General features: G+C 41.0%; 1 protein-coding gene across 1 annotated transcript; it reads right to left on the bottom strand.

Annotated features, from left to right (window-relative positions):
• Positions 1–216: 216 nt before the first annotated feature.
• Positions 217–18,316, bottom strand: LOC127584234 (purpurin-like). Its single transcript, XM_052040868.1, has 6 exons — positions 18,279–18,316; positions 10,631–10,748; positions 9,252–9,388; positions 8,578–8,690; positions 2,215–2,427; positions 217–230 (listed from the first exon to the last, which is right to left on the bottom strand). The coding sequence occupies exons 2-6, from the start codon at positions 10,745–10,747 to the stop codon at positions 217–219; spliced, it is 594 nt and encodes a 197-aa protein (XP_051896828.1). The 5' UTR covers position 10,748; positions 18,279–18,316.
• Positions 18,317–19,579: the final 1,263 nt, after the last annotated feature.

Raw genomic sequence — 19,579 nt, 5'->3', positions numbered from 1 at the left:
TTATGGGCAGCAATTTAGAACACTTTTTATTAATGTCTGCTATTAAAAATACAAAAAAAAGCTTTAGATTGTGTAAGCCAACTACTTCTGAACCATAAATTTTAAAGGGATCTACAAGGTTTTTGCATCTATTGGTGCCACCTCCCTCAATGTAACAGCTTTATAGTGAAACTCCATGCTCCTGCTTCAGACAAGTTGTCTCTCCCATTAGGAACTTTAAGGACAAGCACCTGAAAAAAAATACAATTAAATATAATTTTCAGCTATTTAGTTTAGTTACAACTCTTGACAGCAACAATGTTTTGGTATTTTAATATAAATATTGATCCTAAATCTCCATAGTTCATTTATACGGAAAACAGTATAATTACAATTTAAGTTATCATTAATGAAATAGAGATGGACTGCAAGGTCCACAAAGTCTGCAAATTTTCCATGCAGGTCCACCGTGCATCTGACCCGTTGATTGCCAATCTTGCTTGCGCCAGTCTTGAAGCCAACCTCAAGCAGGACAGGTCTAGGAACCCCCCCCCCTCAAGTAAGTCCTCTTTAATATGTATTTTTCACTTTCGAAAGCTGTCCCTTGGACCCCAACCCCCACAACCCACAGACCTACCCCTCACATCTCCCATTCCTCCTGTGCCTTTATTATGTGCTACTTAGCCTGCACCTGCGAGCCACCTTCTTGAACAAATGTAGTTTTGCAAATATATTTTCAAATTGCTGTCATGTAGGGCTTTCTGGGATTTTGATCCAATATAGATGAAGACATAGCGATATATTTCCAAGTCACAATAGCGTGTGACTAGAAGGGAAGCTTGTAGGTTGTGACATTACCATTTTCCTGTTGTCCACAGCCTATTAGGTGATGGGGACCGTGGTTTATAGGGTGGCGGCTGGGGGCAGAGGGCAGTGGACATCTAAGAAGTTGCTGCAATGCATTTTGAAGACAAGCTATGCAGCAACCATAGTCCAGCAGTTGTGGAAAAACTGAGCTAATGGTGAAGGATTGGGCATCAAGCAAATTTGATGGTTTGGCCCAGATGGTGTTGAGTTGCGTGGATACATTCAGGCAAGTGGAAGATATTGCATCATATCGAAGACATCAGGTTGGCATCTCACCTCTATGTTTATGTGGGGCTGTTCCCAGCATGGTCTTCTCTACTCCCCATTGAACCAGAATTGCTCCTCCGATTGTGAGAGGTTTTTCAAGGCTTGAGGTTATAGATTGGAGTGAAATACAAGTCTGATGCTACCAGTACTACATAATGTTCTCAATTCAGGAAGATAGGCAGCACACCAGGTAATCTGAGTACAGTCTCTTCCAATTTGGATCCTGCAATATGAACTCCTCTGTTCTGTGTCACTCTGTGTGTGGGAAAAGATATCTAAGCCTTTTGGGACAGAGAAGCTTGGTAACCTCTCTGATATTGTGGTGGATTGTAAACTGTGTTTTGTCATCGATGAAACCTGTTGTAGCCTGAAAGGATTCCGTTACATTAAAGGTAATCCCAGAGATTCTCAGAGGTATAAACAGCATAGTCCATGACCCGATAGGGAGCTTGGGTTATGATTGCAGTTGGTGGCATAGCTTGAGGGTACCGCCTTTTATGTGCTTCATATGTTGTCTTTAAGTGAAGCCAACTGCTCCCTAATGGTCCATTTCATCATGATTTACCCTTCATTCTCATGCTGGCTACTTGCCCCCTGCTCACACTGTTACTGCTCTTCCCACCAACCCACAGTTAGTGGAAGTGCAGCAATCGAGCAGATTAGAAGGCAGCCAAGAACAGTGAAGCAGCAGCAGCAAAACTTCTCAGATGTCAATATTAAGATTCAAGTCAGTAACAAGCCAGACATTAACCAGAGATAATCCATATCAAACCAGTGTGTAAATGGTGAGATGGCTACTTGGTGCTGCTGAAGGGTTCGTGTCGGCCATTAACGTCACAAGTTCTGAGTCGCCTTTATCATGTGGTGAATTAGTTGCTGAGTATCAGAAAATGGTTTATGCTGTAATCAGAGATTTAAATAACTCCACTGTAAGCTCCAGATACCCATCACCCTGACCACCACATTGCGATATAGCTGCGAACAGCCATTCCATTGTTGCACTGTTGGGCTGACTTGCCCTAGTTCACTCATCGACAATGGGCTCTCTTTAAAAATTGTCTTTGTTTCTATTCATTTTTAACAGAGCTTAATTCTACTCACCTGATTGCAGCACTGGTTCAAACTGCCCGGAGAGGCAAATTTCTTCCTGTTTCTGGCGAACGATGCGCTGGATGTTTGGTGGAAGACCATGTGGGTTGCGGGAGAAGATGAGGGCATAGCCATCATCACAGGTTCCATCTGCCTTCTGTCTACGGCAGGCATATGTGATGGCATAGTTATCATAATCAGTGTCAATCACCCAGTAGTGATCACCTAGGCAGCATAAACACTGTTTAGTATCTGATAACTTTACATTCAATACCACAACTTTCAAATGATATAAGCTGAATCTAAATATTTACATTTGGAAAGAGGAGTTTTTCAACATAACAAAAGATCCACTATTACTGAAAAATTCATTCATTATACAAGTATACATTATATATTGCAGATACTATAGGATATTTTTTTCCCTGAGTAACAAAAGAATTACAAGATCAGAAGATGTTTGATTCAGTGATAATCCCAACATATATCCATTGCAGTACCTTTTATCTAAAGGATGCAAGTGGGTTTAAAGAAGTTTAAGGTAAAAAATAGGTTCAGCTTCTTTCATGGAGACATGGAAATTTTATTTCTAAGGATGGCAGTAGTGACTGATTGGAAGAGAAGTATAGGACCTGAAGATCATTCTGATCCTTGTTAAAGAAATTGAAGATTGTACACCTATGTGACGGGGGAATAGAGTCTGGAGAACTTTAAGATTATTTTTCAAAAACAAGTAGAATATTAGGCCTTGCAGTCCATCAAGCCTTTCTACTATCTGATGAAATCAACGCCGATTCTCCACCCTGTCCATGATGTAACTCAGTTTCCATATCTTTTGATTCCTTTGTGTCCAAATATCTGTGACTCAACATCGATTAAGCTCAGTGACAGAGCTTCCATTATATTCAGGGATGAAGAATTCCAAACATTCACAGCTCTCTGTGCAAAGAAGTTTTGGGTCTATCTAGCACTGTGCCCCTTGCTTCTAGACAGTCTGACCACAGGAATATTCTCTCAGCTTCTTATCCTGTCAAATGAGAACCTTACGTTTCAACATGATCTCCATTTTTTTTAATCTCCAGTTAAAATGGAACCATTTAATCAATCTCTCCCCAGTGTGCAAAATTCAGATTCCATTAATCAATCTAGTGAATGTTTGCTGTACCACTTCCATGGCAAATATATTCTGCTTAGTGATGGAAACCAAGCTAACACTGAGTACTGTTGGTGTGATCTTCTTGGCCTTTAACTCAGACCAACTTGCAATAGAATTCCACATATCTTTTGCCATCCTAAATGTTTATTAAATGTTAACTTCCTACATTTCATGTGCCAATATTCTGAGATCACTCTATAAACCAGAATTTACTGGTTTCTCACTACCTTAAAACATTCTGTTTTTCTTCATTCTCCCTTCCAAAGTGAACAACTTCACTTTTCAGGCATAAGGCATTTTCCTTACAACCAACTTCTCCAATTCAGCTTGCATCACTTGCAAATTTGGATGCATTCAGTGTTCTCAAAAAAGTCATTCAGATGGAATGTAAATTACTGAGGGTTTAGCAGTGATCTTTGTGGTACTGCACTCTTCAACAACCTGCAACCTGAATGTGAAAACAGAAAATACTGAAACCACTCAGCAGATCAGGCAGCATCTGTGGAAAGAGAAACAGAGTTATTGGTCTGATACCCTGATTCAGAACTGGGAAAGACAGAAAACAAGTCTGCTTTAAGTTGCAGAGAAGATGGGGGAGTGACGATAAAACAAAAGGTGTATCTGGGATAGGGTGAGAGCTGATAGTTTACCATGGCAGTTGGAGATAGATTATGCTTCCTTGTGTTAAATGTTACCAATAGCAGGGCTGTTTGATATGCCTGGCAACCCAGGCTATACCAATAGAGAGAGAAAAACTGAGCCAAAATCAGAGATGGACTATTGGAGAGATGGCCAGATCTGATACAGACAGAAAGAACAAGGTTGCTAAAGTTGGAGAATTTGATACTGAGTCTGGGATTCTGCAAAATCCCAAGAGGAAGATGAGGTACTGTTCCCCAAGCTTGCACTGGGACTCATGATAGAAGTACAGGAGGCTACAGACAGATAGGTCAAAATGGGAGTGGAACGGAGGATTCATTTTCACTTCTTCCACTCCAGTCTACCGTATTCAGTGTTCACAATCCAGTGTCCTCTACACGGGAGACACCAGACGCAGGTTGGATGATTGCTTTGCAGAGAACCTGCATTCAATCTGCAGGCGTGATCCTGAGCTTTCCATTTCCTGACACTCTAATTCTCCACCCCACTCCCATGCTCAAACATTCAGGAAATCGAGCAGAGAAACATGTGCCACTGGTACCAACTCACCAGAGGATGAGATCACAGACTGGTTCTGTTGCAGAAAACTCTGAAGCAGAGTTCAAAGGCATAATTTAGCAAAGAAAGCTTGCAGCCATAATCCAGGACATCAGAACTTCATCATAGCCTTCGGCCCAAAGAGCTTGACCTGAAATGTTAATTCTATTTCACACTCCACAGATACTGTTTGATGGGCTGAGTATCTCAGTTTTATTTTGCCTTTATATGCGAAAATGCTCAGTGCCCTGAACAGTCCACCAAAGAGTGTAGACATGTCACTGAGGACTGTCCAATTCCAACATGTGGCAAGACACTTCATGTAGCGAAGAAATCTTTCTGCCTGACAAGTGGTCGGTTCCATCAACACTAAAGTGGAACTCGCCATAATGGAAAAATCTAATGACCATCCTGACACAGATAAAAGAAGTGCACACATTTATACAGCACGTCATATTATTGCACGTCAAAGAAGTACATCTTAAAGTGTCACAGATGCTGCAATGTAAGAAATACAGCAGGCATCTGCACACGGTAAGCTCCCAGAAGCAGTAATGTAGTACAAGTGGATCACTTTCAGTCTTGTTGAGTGAGGGTGAGATTGGGAACAGCTCCCCTTTGAAATTCTCCACTTTCAAATTCTGCCAAGAGAACTTGAATAGATAGGTCTCAGTTTAATGTCACATCTAAGGCTGCACAACTAACAGTGCAGCACGTCCATTGTACTTATCTGGAGTCTCAGTGTAGATTATTCTGCTCATGTCTTTCAATGAGCAATGAACTTAAAACCTATTGACTAAAGGTGCGAGAGTTACTAACTTAGTCAAAACTGGCAACATGGGTTCCATCACACCACAAGCTAAAATCATAAAAGTTCAGGTAGCACTGTGCTAACACACTGGTGCCACAGAAACGAATAAGACTAGTAAGGCAGTTCACACTGCTAATACTAAAGCACAGCTGCCCACAATTCTCATTAAGGCCACTTTTGAAAGGGGCTTCCTGAACGCCAGCTCACTCCAGAACTGTATTCGCTCCATGGGAGAAGTCTTTGATGCTCTTTCTCACATTTAGAGTGGATCTGCTTCACCTATCAGACCATCACCCACTGCAGGCCTGGTGTCATTCAATCAGCTGGTGCACACTCCTGCACTCCATGCCAGAGCAGCCCAAGGTTGTCCTCTAAGGTCAGTTGAAGCTCAGGTGATTTTTGCCTTTGTTATGGAGTCATAGAGACATAGGGATATGGGCAGAGAAGCAGGCCCTTCGAGACCGTCAACCACACTTTTACACTAATCCTACATTTATCCCATTTTTTATTCTCCCCACGTTCTCAACAACCTCCCACCCCCCCCCCAGATTCTCCCACTCACCTGCACACTAGAGGCAATTTACAGTGACTAATAAGGTAACAACCTGCACCTCATTGGGATGTGGGAGGGAACCAAAACACCTGGAGGAAGACCATGCGGTCACAGGGAGAACGTGCGAACTCCACACAGACAGGACCCGAGGTCAGGATTGAACCCAGGTCTCTGGCACTGTGAGGGAGCAGCCCTATCAGCTGCATTACTGTGCTGCTCACTGTGTGCTTAGGAGAAAACAATCTGGCAGTAAGAAAAGGGTTAGAAATTGTGGGCACAGTTACTGAATGAAGAATTGGAGGGCTGACTTAGCTGAAGGTTTCCTTAATTAGTCTGCTGCTCAAAGAAGTGGCTGGTAGGGGGTTCAGTGGTTGGTGGCTCTCTCTCTCTCCTCCTCATCTTCCTCCTCTCTTTCTTATCTTTAATCTTAAAGTGCCCTCACCTGTTCACATTGCTGATGGGAAGGGCCAGATCCTGGTGAAGGTGAAGCTGTCGCCTATGGAGTGAACAACCCATGTCCAATCAGGCGCAGAACTGCTTGAGCCCAGTAAATGATTAGTCAGTGATATTCTTAATTGCAAAGCAGCTCTCATTATAAGCATATTCAGAAGAATTTTAATCCCATCTGAGCAGGAAGTCTGTGTCTCAAATAAAAGCAGCACTGAGGACTATCACAGGATGAAAGTGTCATGAAAGATGCCACAGTGGTGGGCAGGGACATGTCTGATATGTTGTCTGCAATTGTAATTTGAAGGTGATTAGAAGAGACACACAGACAATGGATATGGGGAAGTCTGCTGTGTGTCCAAAGTCAGAGCTCTCTTGACCTGTTTCTCTGTGTCACTGGAGAAAGAAATGAAAGTTTTTCCCTGGTCTAAAGAGCCTCAGTACTCTGGCTGTGACTGTGAACTTCCAAATGTTGCAGGCCGAAAGGAACTGGTAGCAAAAAGTCATGGAGTGATACAAGATGGAAACAGGCACCAGGTCCACGCCAGCCAGAGGGCACCCATTTGTATTCCAGTGCTTGGCCAATAGCCTTCTATGCTTTGATAATTCAAGTGCTGTCAGTGATTCTGCTTCCAACACTCTCTCAGGCAGTTTATTCCAGGTACCACTCTCTAGGTGGAAAATGTCGCCCTCAGATCTACTCGAAATCTCTTACCCCTTACCATAAATATATGTCCTTTTGTTTTATCTTAAACTTTAAAGGTAAGGGTCACAGCAATACCCATAGGCGGTGCTGAGGATGCTCTGATTTGAGATTAGATTTGTGACAGCCTCCTTAATAAAGTGGAGGTGCACCATAGATTCTTCCTCAGTTATGTTGAATCGGAAGAGGTGTTCCCCAAATGCTTGCCACACAGAGATTGGAGTAGAATCTACTTCCCTCCACAGGTCCTGCATGACTTGCTGAGTTCCACCAGAGTTTTGTTTTTTGGCATCTGATATGTGAGTGAATGATATGGGCTGCTCATTGGAGCTGGTTGAGCGATTAGAACCTTGATGCTGGGACTTGGACTGGGAGAGAACACTGTTGCTGGTTTGTTTATCCTCTCAGTGGATTTGGAGGATTTGGCAGAGGCAACGTCCGTGGTATCTCTCCAATGCTTTGTGGTGCCTGCTGTAGGTAGTCCATGTCTCTGAATTGTACAAGAAGGCGGGAATCACTGCTGTCGGGTAGTCATGAGCTTTGTGTTGTGTCAGTCCATGCTCTACAAATGCTTCAAACACAATGGGTAGGCAACGTTATTCACATACCCAACACCAGTCTCCTGAAATAGGCACTCTACTCCAACCTTCCACATGGCAAGAGATTGCCGGGTGAATAAAGGAAACACTTCATGGATGTTCTCAAAGCCTCCTTGAAAAAAAATAACACTCTCACCCACTCATGGAATCCCTGGCCTATAACCAATCAAAATGGACAAGCAACATCTGAGAACCTTGAGTTTCTTCACTGTGAGCAGATGGAAACCCCCTTCATCGTCCATCTCCAAAGTCAGCCCTACCTGACCACCCGTTTCAGGAGTGAATCTATTTGTGAAGCATTAAACATTAAGCAAAATCATTAAATCACCTGTGGAAATTTAGTCACTGTTCTGGCATAGTGAATGCACAAAAGAGATAAAACATTGTAAGAAGCACTAGAAGTTTGTGCAGAAATATGAAACCAGAGACTAAACCACAAGTATAGCATAATATTTTTAAATAGGCTGATAAGAGGGCCTTCTTGCTGGCTAGCACTAAAGGTTAGTGCAGTGCAAATGGAATACGTGCCCTCTAAAAACTGCAGGTCCTAATTACATACATTGATTTTCGCTTAGAATGCTCCCAGGATATGGTATTGCTGGCAAGGTTATTTCTTATATCAGCAAGTCAGCCAATGACTTCTGCCTGTGTGGAACTGCATGCAAGCTTCCAGTCTAGCACACTGGGGCTTTAGTCGACTATTATGAGAGCTCACTCTGTAGACCTGGATTTGCTATAAGGTCTCAGTATCATAGCTGCTGGTAGAAGGAAATGATTACAACTATCCAGCAAAACAAATTTACAAAAATGTATCTATTAAAGGGAATCAATGGGGAATTAAACTACTTAGATTTAATCATTAAACTTAGGCTAGTCAATATAAAAATATAAATGCTGCCATTCACTTACCTCCACTGGACAGGTAGCTTGCAAGCCCCTGGTAAGTCATTTCCATTTTTCCTGGTTCTTGAGGATTAGGTACGTTATACTGAGCTGCCATATCTGCGCAGATCACCCAGAACCTACCGGTAAATGGACAACCACTTAATTCAAGTAGACAGCAGCAGTTACAAAGTTAAAACATGAACAGTGGAGATTTTTTTTCATCTGATAATACTTTATGTCCCAGGAGATAAAGCAGATCACTTTGAGGGATATGGTTTTATATAATTCCTTTCTGATTTGCTCATCTCTTATCATTCAGCAGAACGGCTTAAAAAGTGCATGCTTTGAGTACTCGGGTTCCTAAGGTAATCTGGTGGTAGATTTGTCAAATGATATAAGTTAGTGTACATTCAAACTAGAAAGCCAAAATTAATTAGAATCCTTGTGCAAATAGTTAAAAAAGGAACATGTGGAAATTTAATTTGCCCCAGTTAGAGGTGTTCTATTTCATAATAATAGAGAAATTATAAGTTGTTTCTTTTTATTAACCTTATTCATGTTCCAACTGAATCTTGCAGCTAAGTAATAGAGTCTTAAAGGAGGAACATTGAAAATCAAGTAAATTAAATGCTAATTAGTTTGGACCTTGCTAGGACCTACTTAGCATCAATCCTAAATGGTGGTAAAATGGAACTCACCCAAAAAGTTTTACTCTTCCCTTTGAAGAGGCTGTCATAGTTCCTTCATCATCCACAAAGTATTCAGCTGAGATGTTGTCCTGAAGGAAGAGCCCCTCAGGGTCCTTCTTCGCCAGAGCATACCACTTTCCAGCATACTGCAATTTATGAAATGTAGAAACTGTAGTTCTATGCTGACTTACAAATGTTTACAAATACAATTTAAAAATTCATTCAGGATTAATGTACGTTTTCTCTCCATGAAGTCTGTCCTGTTTGGCTTTAGTTTGTACCATCTGTCTGGAATTCTCTTGGGGTTCTCCAGCATGGGATTGGTGGAGCCACGAGAGAAACTATGCAAGCAGCTCAAAGCAGTTGTTTCTTTCATTGTTCCAGTCTTTAAAAAAAGACTGGAACAATGAAATAAACTTAAGTTAATGATGATTATTTATTTTTGTAGAGGCAGACCGTCACCACCTAGAATTTCTGGCAAACTCCCAAGATGTTGGTCTTCCAGCCAGTGGCAGTGGGAAGAGACATCAGAGCCAGGAATGTGGCTTCAAAGAATTGGAAGCACCACTTCAACAAGTTCAAGGGACCTCACACTTATGGATCGTGAATGAATCTTCAAAACCACCAGCATTCTCCGTCAGTAAGGACTGAGACCAGGGTTGCGTCAGGTTCTTTCATGTCAGTCCCAGGAGTCGTTCCAACTGCTGATCCTGCTGTCACCATATGCTGAGTAAATCAATGACATTGTGGCACTAATGGAAGGATTCATGAGTGGTAAATGGGCACCAGATGAAGGACGGGATCTTACATGCTGCATTTTCACATAGCTGTACACCAACCTTCCTACAACATCTCACACTTTTCACACTCTGTCAACTCTCAAGCCCACTGCACAAACACATAGCATAACCTTTACTGTCCTCTCTCATGCAAGAGAAGATGCCACAGAATCATTGGTACCAGCAACAACAAATCAATGAGAGGAAAAAACGTGTGAATACACTTTACTCCGCTGGAGAAAGGAATGTTAACGTAATTGGAGCAGGCATCACAGCATCCCGAGTGATGCCTTTTGACCAATGATGCCACTGATCAAAGCCAAGGCTGAGACAGTATATCCATGCTTAACCCTCTCTTTTATGTCTTTCCTTTCCAGTCCCACATATCTTCTGATTTACAAGCTATAGATGGAGTGGGTGTACATTTCTCACTCACTCAACTCCCAACTTCTTTCTCCTACCACGGAACCAAGATCCAATTTGACTGGCGGTGTGTGAACAGCAACCTGACACAAGATCTGAAATCCTGCATTTGCCACTGGAATTTTTAACATTTTTTAATTAATTAAAATGTAATTAAATTTAATTAAAACATAAGAAACAACTTACTCTCTTTTGGTCAAATCCATTCTTTACAGTGAATTGATCAACAACACAGGAGGTGGAAATGGAATCCTCAATAAATGAGATGACAATGGTCAGCAGGACAAACCTGGAGTAATTCATCCTGTGAAGGACAATAACACATCATCGTCAATTTTCTACACATTTACTCTTACCTCAGAATTGCAGGAATTATATTGTAGATTGCTGTTCATATGAAACTATTGTAATCTTTCTATTGTCCAAGCCACATTTCTTATCTTTCCTTCTGCTTGCTCTCCAGTAACTTCCTTCCGTGTCTTCTTGTCTCGTTTCTCTGCTCAATAAGCAATATCCAGATGCATTAGAACACATCTGTTTCTGATTAACAGCCGTGCTGCTTTAATGGATAAAATATTACAGCCTAAATGTTGAATCCATAGTCAATACCACCAGAACATTTCTGTGTCAAATCACACCATTCATAAAATGGACTGGGCATTTTTGGCTGTGATCCACATCAGTGGGCCTGATGTTTCCTAGTCTCTAATACACACTTAATGATGCCAGTTATCTTGCAACCCACATTTTTGCTCGTGAATTGGAGCTCAAAGGTTCAGACAACAACTTTTGTGGAACAATCTGAGAAGAACTAGGGTCACGGTGCGCTGTATCTTGCTGTGTTCACCATTTAAACGTGCACTCTGCTGACACTGGGAGACCCTGTAGGTCAGCTTTACAACAGTCTGCATATTAGTCAGTGGCTCTCAGAGTCCACCTGGTACTCCAGACTACCAGGGAGTGCTTGTTGCAGCTGATTCTGTTGATTCAATTGGTGCCTCAGTGGTCACAGAGGCTTTGGACTAGGTGTTGCATGGAACTCAAGGAGGATCAGGTAGCACAGCACAGAAAGCATACAAGTACCCACTATGAAGGCTTTAGAGCTACTTGATCATAGGCGGACATCTCTGATCAGCAATGGCTTCACAGGCTTGGACTTTATAACCCTATAATGTCAGAGATATGTAAAATTCTGCTAGACAACTTTTGGACATGCTCTTGTGCTTGGACTGCTGTCTGGGTGGAGGTGAAGAGCATTGTAAGTTTCAGCATCCTGGCTATTGGATCATGCTTATATTCTTTAGCTACTCATTGGTGTCCCTCCCTTAGAAGCTACTGTTATAGGTATTGGAAGAGCAGACCAAGCAAGTGAGAAGAATTTGAGACAGGAATCGACTCAATATTGGCAGAATAGCATGGTGATTATCACATCAATTTATTTCATATCCACATGGACTGCTGCAGTAAGTCTGCTGCTGCATTTTCCCAGTCTCTAATTTGCACTTAATGATGCCATTTATCTCGCAACCCACATTTTTGCTGATGAATTGGAGTTTAAGTCTTCAGATGACAACTTTTGTGGAACAGTCTGAGGTCAGTCTTGCAACAGTCTCAATTGACCTGAAGCACATTGACATAAAATGCATAGAGAAGACATCATAGATATGTAGCTATGCCAGCAGCTGCTACATCTGTGTAACTTATCTCTGCATACTGAAGGATGTCATGTTCCTTAAGTGAGAACACACTTCAATGTGTCTTGAAAATCTTTTGCAATCTAACAAATTAAACACCTTAGAATTGTTCTCTTTAGACTACCTGGTAGATGGGTTTTGGTGGCCTAGTGCTATGTCATATTGTCCCCTCTGCTGCTGTAGTCTGGTTGTTGGACAGCTACTTCTATTCCTCTTGGGTCCACACAGGTGTCCTAGATAACCTGCAGTCTGCTGACCCCAGCGTCCAGGATGGAGCAGTGCAGGATGGTTGTCAGTGGGTTACTGGTGATCTGGGAGGCAAATTGCTGACCCTGTGAGGAAGGTCCCCCATGAAAGGCTGAAGAATATGAGTGCCAGAGAAGCAGCATATCTTTCTGAAATCACATCTGTGGCAGCAGAAACATCAGGCTTTCCCCTAAGTAGTGAATCCCCTATTAATATTACTTTTCTGACCTTCCTCTTCTCACCCCCTGGGCAGCTGTGTTACCTAAGACGTCATCTATTTGGCTCTGGCTATAATTCCAGAGAAATTATTGCCCCCACCAGAATAACCTGACTGGTTGCCCATAATTAGATGCACCCAGGGACCTCCTGCATTATCCCTGTGGGTCCTCCACTTGCACATTTTTCCATTTGCACATTTCGTGTGGTTTGAGGATCTCCTGAAGCCTATGATACACCAGCTCTCAGCCTCAGGGATATACTGCATTGACACTAGCAACAACTCAATCTCTGAAATCTTGATCTCAAGCTTCTACAGCTGCTGACAGTTCCGACAAACGTGGTTGTTTCTTTGCCTATCTTTCTGGAGGTCTCACGTGGCACAGGAAGTGGATTCTATGGGTCGAGGTGTCCTGTCTTGCCTCTCCTCATAACTTAACAGAAGGAAACATAAGATTTATATAGCTGAGCAGAAGCAAACAATCCTCAGAGTTACAGATAATGATGTGGATTTGTTTTGATTGAATTGCTGAAATGTTTGTTTTCCCAAAATATGTGGCACAACTTTGAAGAACTATGAGGTATGCATGCAGGATGTTGTATGGTAGAAGATCAAGTGTGAATGTGAACTTCTTCAAATGCACTTTCTTTAATTGGAATAAAGTAAAAATAAAGCATTACTGATAGATTACTTCTTTTAACCACATATGCAAAGCAATCACTTTTACAGAGCAATTTTGAGCACTGATAGCTTTATTATTACAACTGCAAATTCCAGGCCAAGGTACCATTCCAGCAGGAGCTGGGAGAAGGCAAAAACCTTTAGAACACAAGAAGGTAGGAGCAGGGGTTGGCCACCAGCCCCCTCAAGCCTGCACCCCCATTCAATATGATCACGGCTGACCTACCCCAGGCCTCAACTCCTCCTCTGTGTCAGATCCCCATCACGCTCAGTCCCCGAGCTTTCCAAAATGTATCTACTTCTACTTTAAATACTTCTAATGAACTAGCCTCCACAATCCTTCTGGGGCGAGACTTCCGGAGACTCACCACTCTCTGTGAGAAGAAACTTCTGCGTACCTGGGCTTTAAACAATTGCTCTTTACCTTGAAACCATGAGTCCAAACTAAAATCTCCCTGGCCCTGTGAGAATGGCAAGCCACAGAGGCTGAGTTTGATGTGTACGTTTGCTAGACATCTGGGGGTGCTGATTTAATCAGTCCAAACGACCATCAAAAATAAGGGACCATAGCCCAAAGGTAGCTTCAGTACAAAAGATATCTTAGAGTATAGTATATTGAATAGCACAAAAGAAATGTCTGCAGCAGAAAGGGCATAGAATGTACTTTGGGTGGGAGACTGCAATGTGAATAGTACCAACACTGAGTTTGCTGAATATCGAAGGAGATAGCAGCTAAGCTGGGTCTGGGACATATGAGGAAGAGCCAATATGAAGGACAACCTATGTCAGAAATCCGTCTGTTGCAAATGCATTTGTCCGTGACAGTTTTGGGTGCAGTAATCACAGAATAATTCACGCAGACAAATAGAGGGTTAGGTACTAAGTGGCTCCATAACCATGCTAAACAAGGTGGATAAAGAGCAGTTCTGTAGTATGATGCAGAAGAAAGCAAGCACTTTGCAAACAATTTTAAATAGTGAAATTGTATATTCTACTTAGTTTATTAGAACCGCTGCGTACTAGCATTGCAAAATTCTAGGGTGTAATGACTTCTGTGCCAAGAATATGGTAAACAACATGGGAAAGGCTGGATGCTATAGTAATTTGTCAATTATTTGTTCATGCACACTAAAGAAGTAATTTTTCCGCTGAAATTTGGATCTCATCTTCAGACGAGGATCACAAACAATGCCAAGGACTAAAAGGGAAGATACTCCCACACTCCATCATTGAACAGTCCCTAATAGCAGTAGGGATGTGTGAACGTTGTCTTCTCTTGAGAACTCTTTATTTTCTCCAGCTTCTGAATTAATTGAATTGACTCTTTGTTCAGGCCAGGATCATGAGCAGTACCAAGGGTTATTGACGTTAAGGTACTCTTAGATCCCTGACGTTAGAGGTCACTGACAACAGAAGGGATGTGAGAACTGCGTATACTTCTCTACTGCTGTATAAACTGGTGTTTTCTCTGATTGTGTAATCTAGGTCATGTGAGAGTTGTTATTCTTCTTTTGAGAACTGGTGTGTCTCTTGATAACTGATGTTTCTTTCTTACTAATCTTTTATATGTATTACTGAGTTTACTTATCTTTTATATGTATTACTGCATTTAACTAACACAATAATTTCTTGAACATATTAATTGATCTGAGCCGTATCTTGTGAACTAGGCATTTTACCACATTTTTTACCTCCTTATGTCTAATGCTGATGTCAATAGGAAAAAATAGAGTTTGGTTCCCCAGTCAAACCTAGCAGGACCTGACTATTTCTGTCAGGTCTGAGTCGGGTCAGGTGCATTTTTTTTTCTTTTTTTTTATCATTTCCTTTATTTTTTTTCTAACACACTAACTGCATTCACTTACCAAATGATGGTATGAAATGCAATACCATACACAAAAAGATATAATAATTTGCTGATTGCAGGTGCATTTTTGATAAGACATTCAGGAGCAAGTTAGGTCCAGTCGTGCTGTGCTTTCTCCAGGTCAGGATGATTTACTTTGTACTACTGCATGTGGCCACTGCTCTTGACAGTATTTGGTGATTCCTCCTCAAACGGATCAATAGCATCTTTGGGATAGTTATATTTAAAGTGATGGTTGCTGCTGCTTGTGTTCGGGAGGGGAAGGGGGGATAGAAAAACCTTGCAAGTGTTTGGGCACAGTTCAGGTTTGATTGGTTGTGGGCGTTGTGGGGTTTGGATTACCTGTGGTCAGGTAGGGATTGGTCAGATTTGGATTGGCCATTGTCAAGTATCCTAACAGGCTCTAGGAGTGGAGCTTTTCCAGTCAAGGAGTTGGCTAGGTAGAAAGTTCAGACTCAGAGCAATGCGAAGCATAGAGTGATCTCAACTAATCAGTACTACACAATAGAACAGATGTATCTTGTCTGTTAAACTCATTATGAATGAACAGCCTGATAGATTGCAAAGCCAAGAGATAAGTTCAAGGTTAGAGGTGGAGACAGTATGTGAAGAAGTTAGAAGCAAGTACATATATGGGAAAAGAAGACTTATAACCCTGTGGTTGGCTGTAAAGATATCAGGAGGCACCTGGAGAGTAGGTGAAAGAATTTATAAAAAGGTTTCACAAGGTGTCAGCAGTGACAACTCCAGAGACCAACTATCGCAAAGGAAGAGGTAATCAGGAAAAATCCCTCTTTGTGAACCTGGTCAGTCTGCAAGTGTGCAGGTAATATCCAGCTTGGTAATAGAAAGTAAATGTAATGATGCATGTTAAGCAATCAGTATATGCATGCATTAGTAAATTAATTTGGAAACAGAATTCTGTTCAATGTGATTATTTGCCTGGAAGTTTTGTCAGATAGTGAGGGATAACACCATGATTGGATGGGGCTTGGATTGGCTAGGGTTAGATTGAGTTTGGATTAGCCCTTGTCAGATGAGGATTGGATTGGCCAAGTATGTGGTCAGTTGGGTTGGGCTTAGATTGGCCACAGGCAGGAGAGATTTGGATTGGCCATTGTCAGGTTGAGTTGGGATTGGCAGTGGTCAGGTGGGGCTTGGATTAGTTATAGCAGGGTGGGGCTTGGATTGGGTGAGGTTGGATGGAGCTTGGATTCGCCATGGTTGAGAGGGGTTTGGATTGGCTAAGGTCAGGTTGAGTTTGGATTGACCATGATCTAGGCCATGGAGTTTGGTTTGGCTGTGGTTGGGTGGGACTTGGATTAATTCTGACTCAGAGAGAACCTACCACAGAGTTACACTAACTTTTATGTAGTAAGATATGGTACAAGGATTACCTGAAGATTAGAAATAAGTTTGTTTGCATTGGTAATTGTTCATTTATGCTATATTGATGGTCAATAAAAGGTTACAGGTAACAGTTGAGCCACTTATTGCAAAGAAATGAAAATCTTGAACAAAAGAACTACTTAACAGTATTTTGACCTTTACATGGCACAGCCACCAGTGAGCTCTCCATTACCAACATCATAGGGAGTCATCAGTGACTAGAAATTAACTGGATCTCCACATCTACATCATGGCTCATGTGCTGGATACTCAGTGATAAAATGGATAACCTAAATGCAACTGCATTATACATAAGGCTTAAGTTATTAGTGTGTTATACTGCATGAGTACCAAATGGGAACAAGATACATAAGGTGCTCAACCCCATCACCCACACATTAGACCTACATTATGTGCAATCTATACGATATATTTCAGCAACTCATGCAGTGCACTTCCCTGTAACTGTTACTCAGAAAGAAAAGAGCAGAAAAGTCATGAGAATGTCATCACTTCTAAATTTCCCTCAAAATCACCTAAGATCCTGACCTGCGCAATATTGCCATTCCTTCTTCATCACAGGTCAACCTCCTATAATCCCCCATCAAGCACCTCTGTGTCATCATCACCAGCCACAGTGGGTTTAACATGAGGACCACCACTATCTTCCCTGATCACTCAGGGACAGGCAATAAATACAACGTTGTTCACATGATCAGAAACAAATAATATGAAAAGATGCATCAAAAGTCATTACAGGACATCACTGTTCAATAAAGGTCCACCCAAGAGATAATAACACGTAAGCTCATGGAACCAGAGAAAAACTTTCAACCTGGCTGGAGAATTGACAAGGTAGTAGGAGCTGGAGAGCAAATAATGAAAAGATGTTCCAGTTGGCAGGGATCTGCACTGGAGCTTGGCTTTTCACCATATTTATATGTGGCTTGGATGAAAGAAGAGAAAACTATGATCTTGCCTGTTAGTTTATTTACTGACTTAATAACTAAATTACAGACTTACTTCTTGACTTAATTACCTCCATCCTTTCCTGCTTACAGTATGTCAATTCTGCTAATTCATCACAAACGGCATTGAGAAAGGGAAGAAAAGAATTGTGATAACACACAGTGGAGTGGCAGGATAATTGAAGATTAGCTCTATTGTAAAAAAGTAATTAGAAAATTCTGGAAATCTTTCAATATATTTAAAATTTAAATCAGAATCATAGCTAGCATTAAATACAGGAAAATGAATGTCAATCTATAATGTAGATGTGTGATATGTGATTGTGGAAAGAAGGAGAGACTGTTTCTGATTTTAAAAACTGGCATTGGTGAATCTGTTATTTTCAATATGTAAACTAAGAGCTATAGTAGTTTTAGCCAACTGGGAAAATAAAACTGATTGATTAATTCCATGTCCAAATACCAATTATTTCTATTTCTTTTTCAAGACCAACAGACCCTGATGAGACCACTCTGAGACTAAACCTGGAGTATCGTTCTGAGGCATTGAAAACAAAAATATTTAATAGCATTGAACAAAGAGCCACACCAACATTATTTAACTTTTACTCTTATCCATTGATGCAAGCACTTAATTATCAATATTTTGAATATAACCATTGAGCATTATTAATAAAATAGTTTGCTTTTTTTCTAGTAAAGCAGAGATTGCTAGAAGCTTAAGAAAACATTATTTACATGAAGAAATTTAAATTAATTTCAGAAAATTCACCTGATGCAAATTGCGGGGAATTTTCTTTCAAAGGGAACGTCTGGTCTTGTCTGAATCAGTCCTGTGGCTTTCTGATCAGCGGTTTAATCCGTAATCTAAGCTGCCTTAAATATTAATGAATGGGTAGACTAATTTGCTATTTTTGTCCTAGTACTCACATAATGCGTAATCTTTTGGTAATCCAGTCAGAAAAAATCCTCAGGTAATCCTTGCACAGAAATAGATGTTTACTGACCACACATCTGGCCATTACATGTCACTTCTTTAGAATTTATGAACACTACCTCAAGAAAGGACTTCGGAATTAAGTTACGTTTAAAGAGAAAAAAATAAAATGAGTTTATACCAGTTTTAATCTTCTGTAGGTATTAAAACTAGATGTGACAATTTGTTGAACATTGCAATTCATATTCTATTTCACACAGGGATAGAATTTATATGAGGGTTCCCTGTTTAGTATTTCTAATGTCTTCTCTGGGTTCCTACCTAAGTTACAATGAAAAAATGCAGACAGAGCTTCCAGATAATTGTCTGATCCATAGGTCAGGGACAATCAATAATTTAGGTTAGCTTATTCACATCCACTGTGATGAATGTGATTCTAAATTCTCAATTCAGAACTTACAAAGAGATTGAAAAAAATCCATGTTTAATGTATTAAGCTTGTTTAAGATTTTAAATAAGAACTCTTCAGCACAGTTCTTGCCCAGAAACTGCAGCTGAAAATACAGGGGATTTGTTGCTACAATAAGAAGCGGTACAGAAAGTGAGTCAGTTCAAGAAAGCAACAGAATGCATAATATACATTTTTTTCTCCACCTTTCTGAGGGGAGAAATGAGCTGGAGTTAAATAAGTGGAATTTACTTTGACTGTTATTTAGTCTGCTTACTTTAGTCTGCCTGTGAAATAAATCAGCTTAACGATTCAGATCGAGCTTCAAGGCACCATATGTCTTACCATTCAGCTTTGAAGGGGTATGAGTAACACAAAAAGATATTCTCCAAAGGTATGAGCTAAGGAAGTTAGTTATGTGGCACCCATTTTGGCAGGGTGAGACGATGGAGACGGTAACTTTTTGGCCTTCAGGAAGATGTGCATACACGTTCTAACTGAAAGTGAGCCACTGCTTTTTAATACCAGTAGGTGCACAGTTTATACCAACAGCACCACACCTTATTTAATGTGAGAACTGTTTTCAATATTGTTTTCCCCAATGACTCACATGTGCGAAACCTACCTTGAAACACATGGCACTAAAGAACAAGATAGGTCCCTCACCAGTAATACTCAAAGGGATGAC

This window comes from Pristis pectinata, chromosome 2, assembly GCF_009764475.1.
Source record: "Pristis pectinata isolate sPriPec2 chromosome 2, sPriPec2.1.pri, whole genome shotgun sequence".
NCBI classification, from domain to species: Eukaryota; Metazoa; Chordata; class Chondrichthyes; order Rhinopristiformes; family Pristidae; genus Pristis; species Pristis pectinata.
This window is presented reverse-complemented; position numbering and strand designations above follow the sequence as displayed.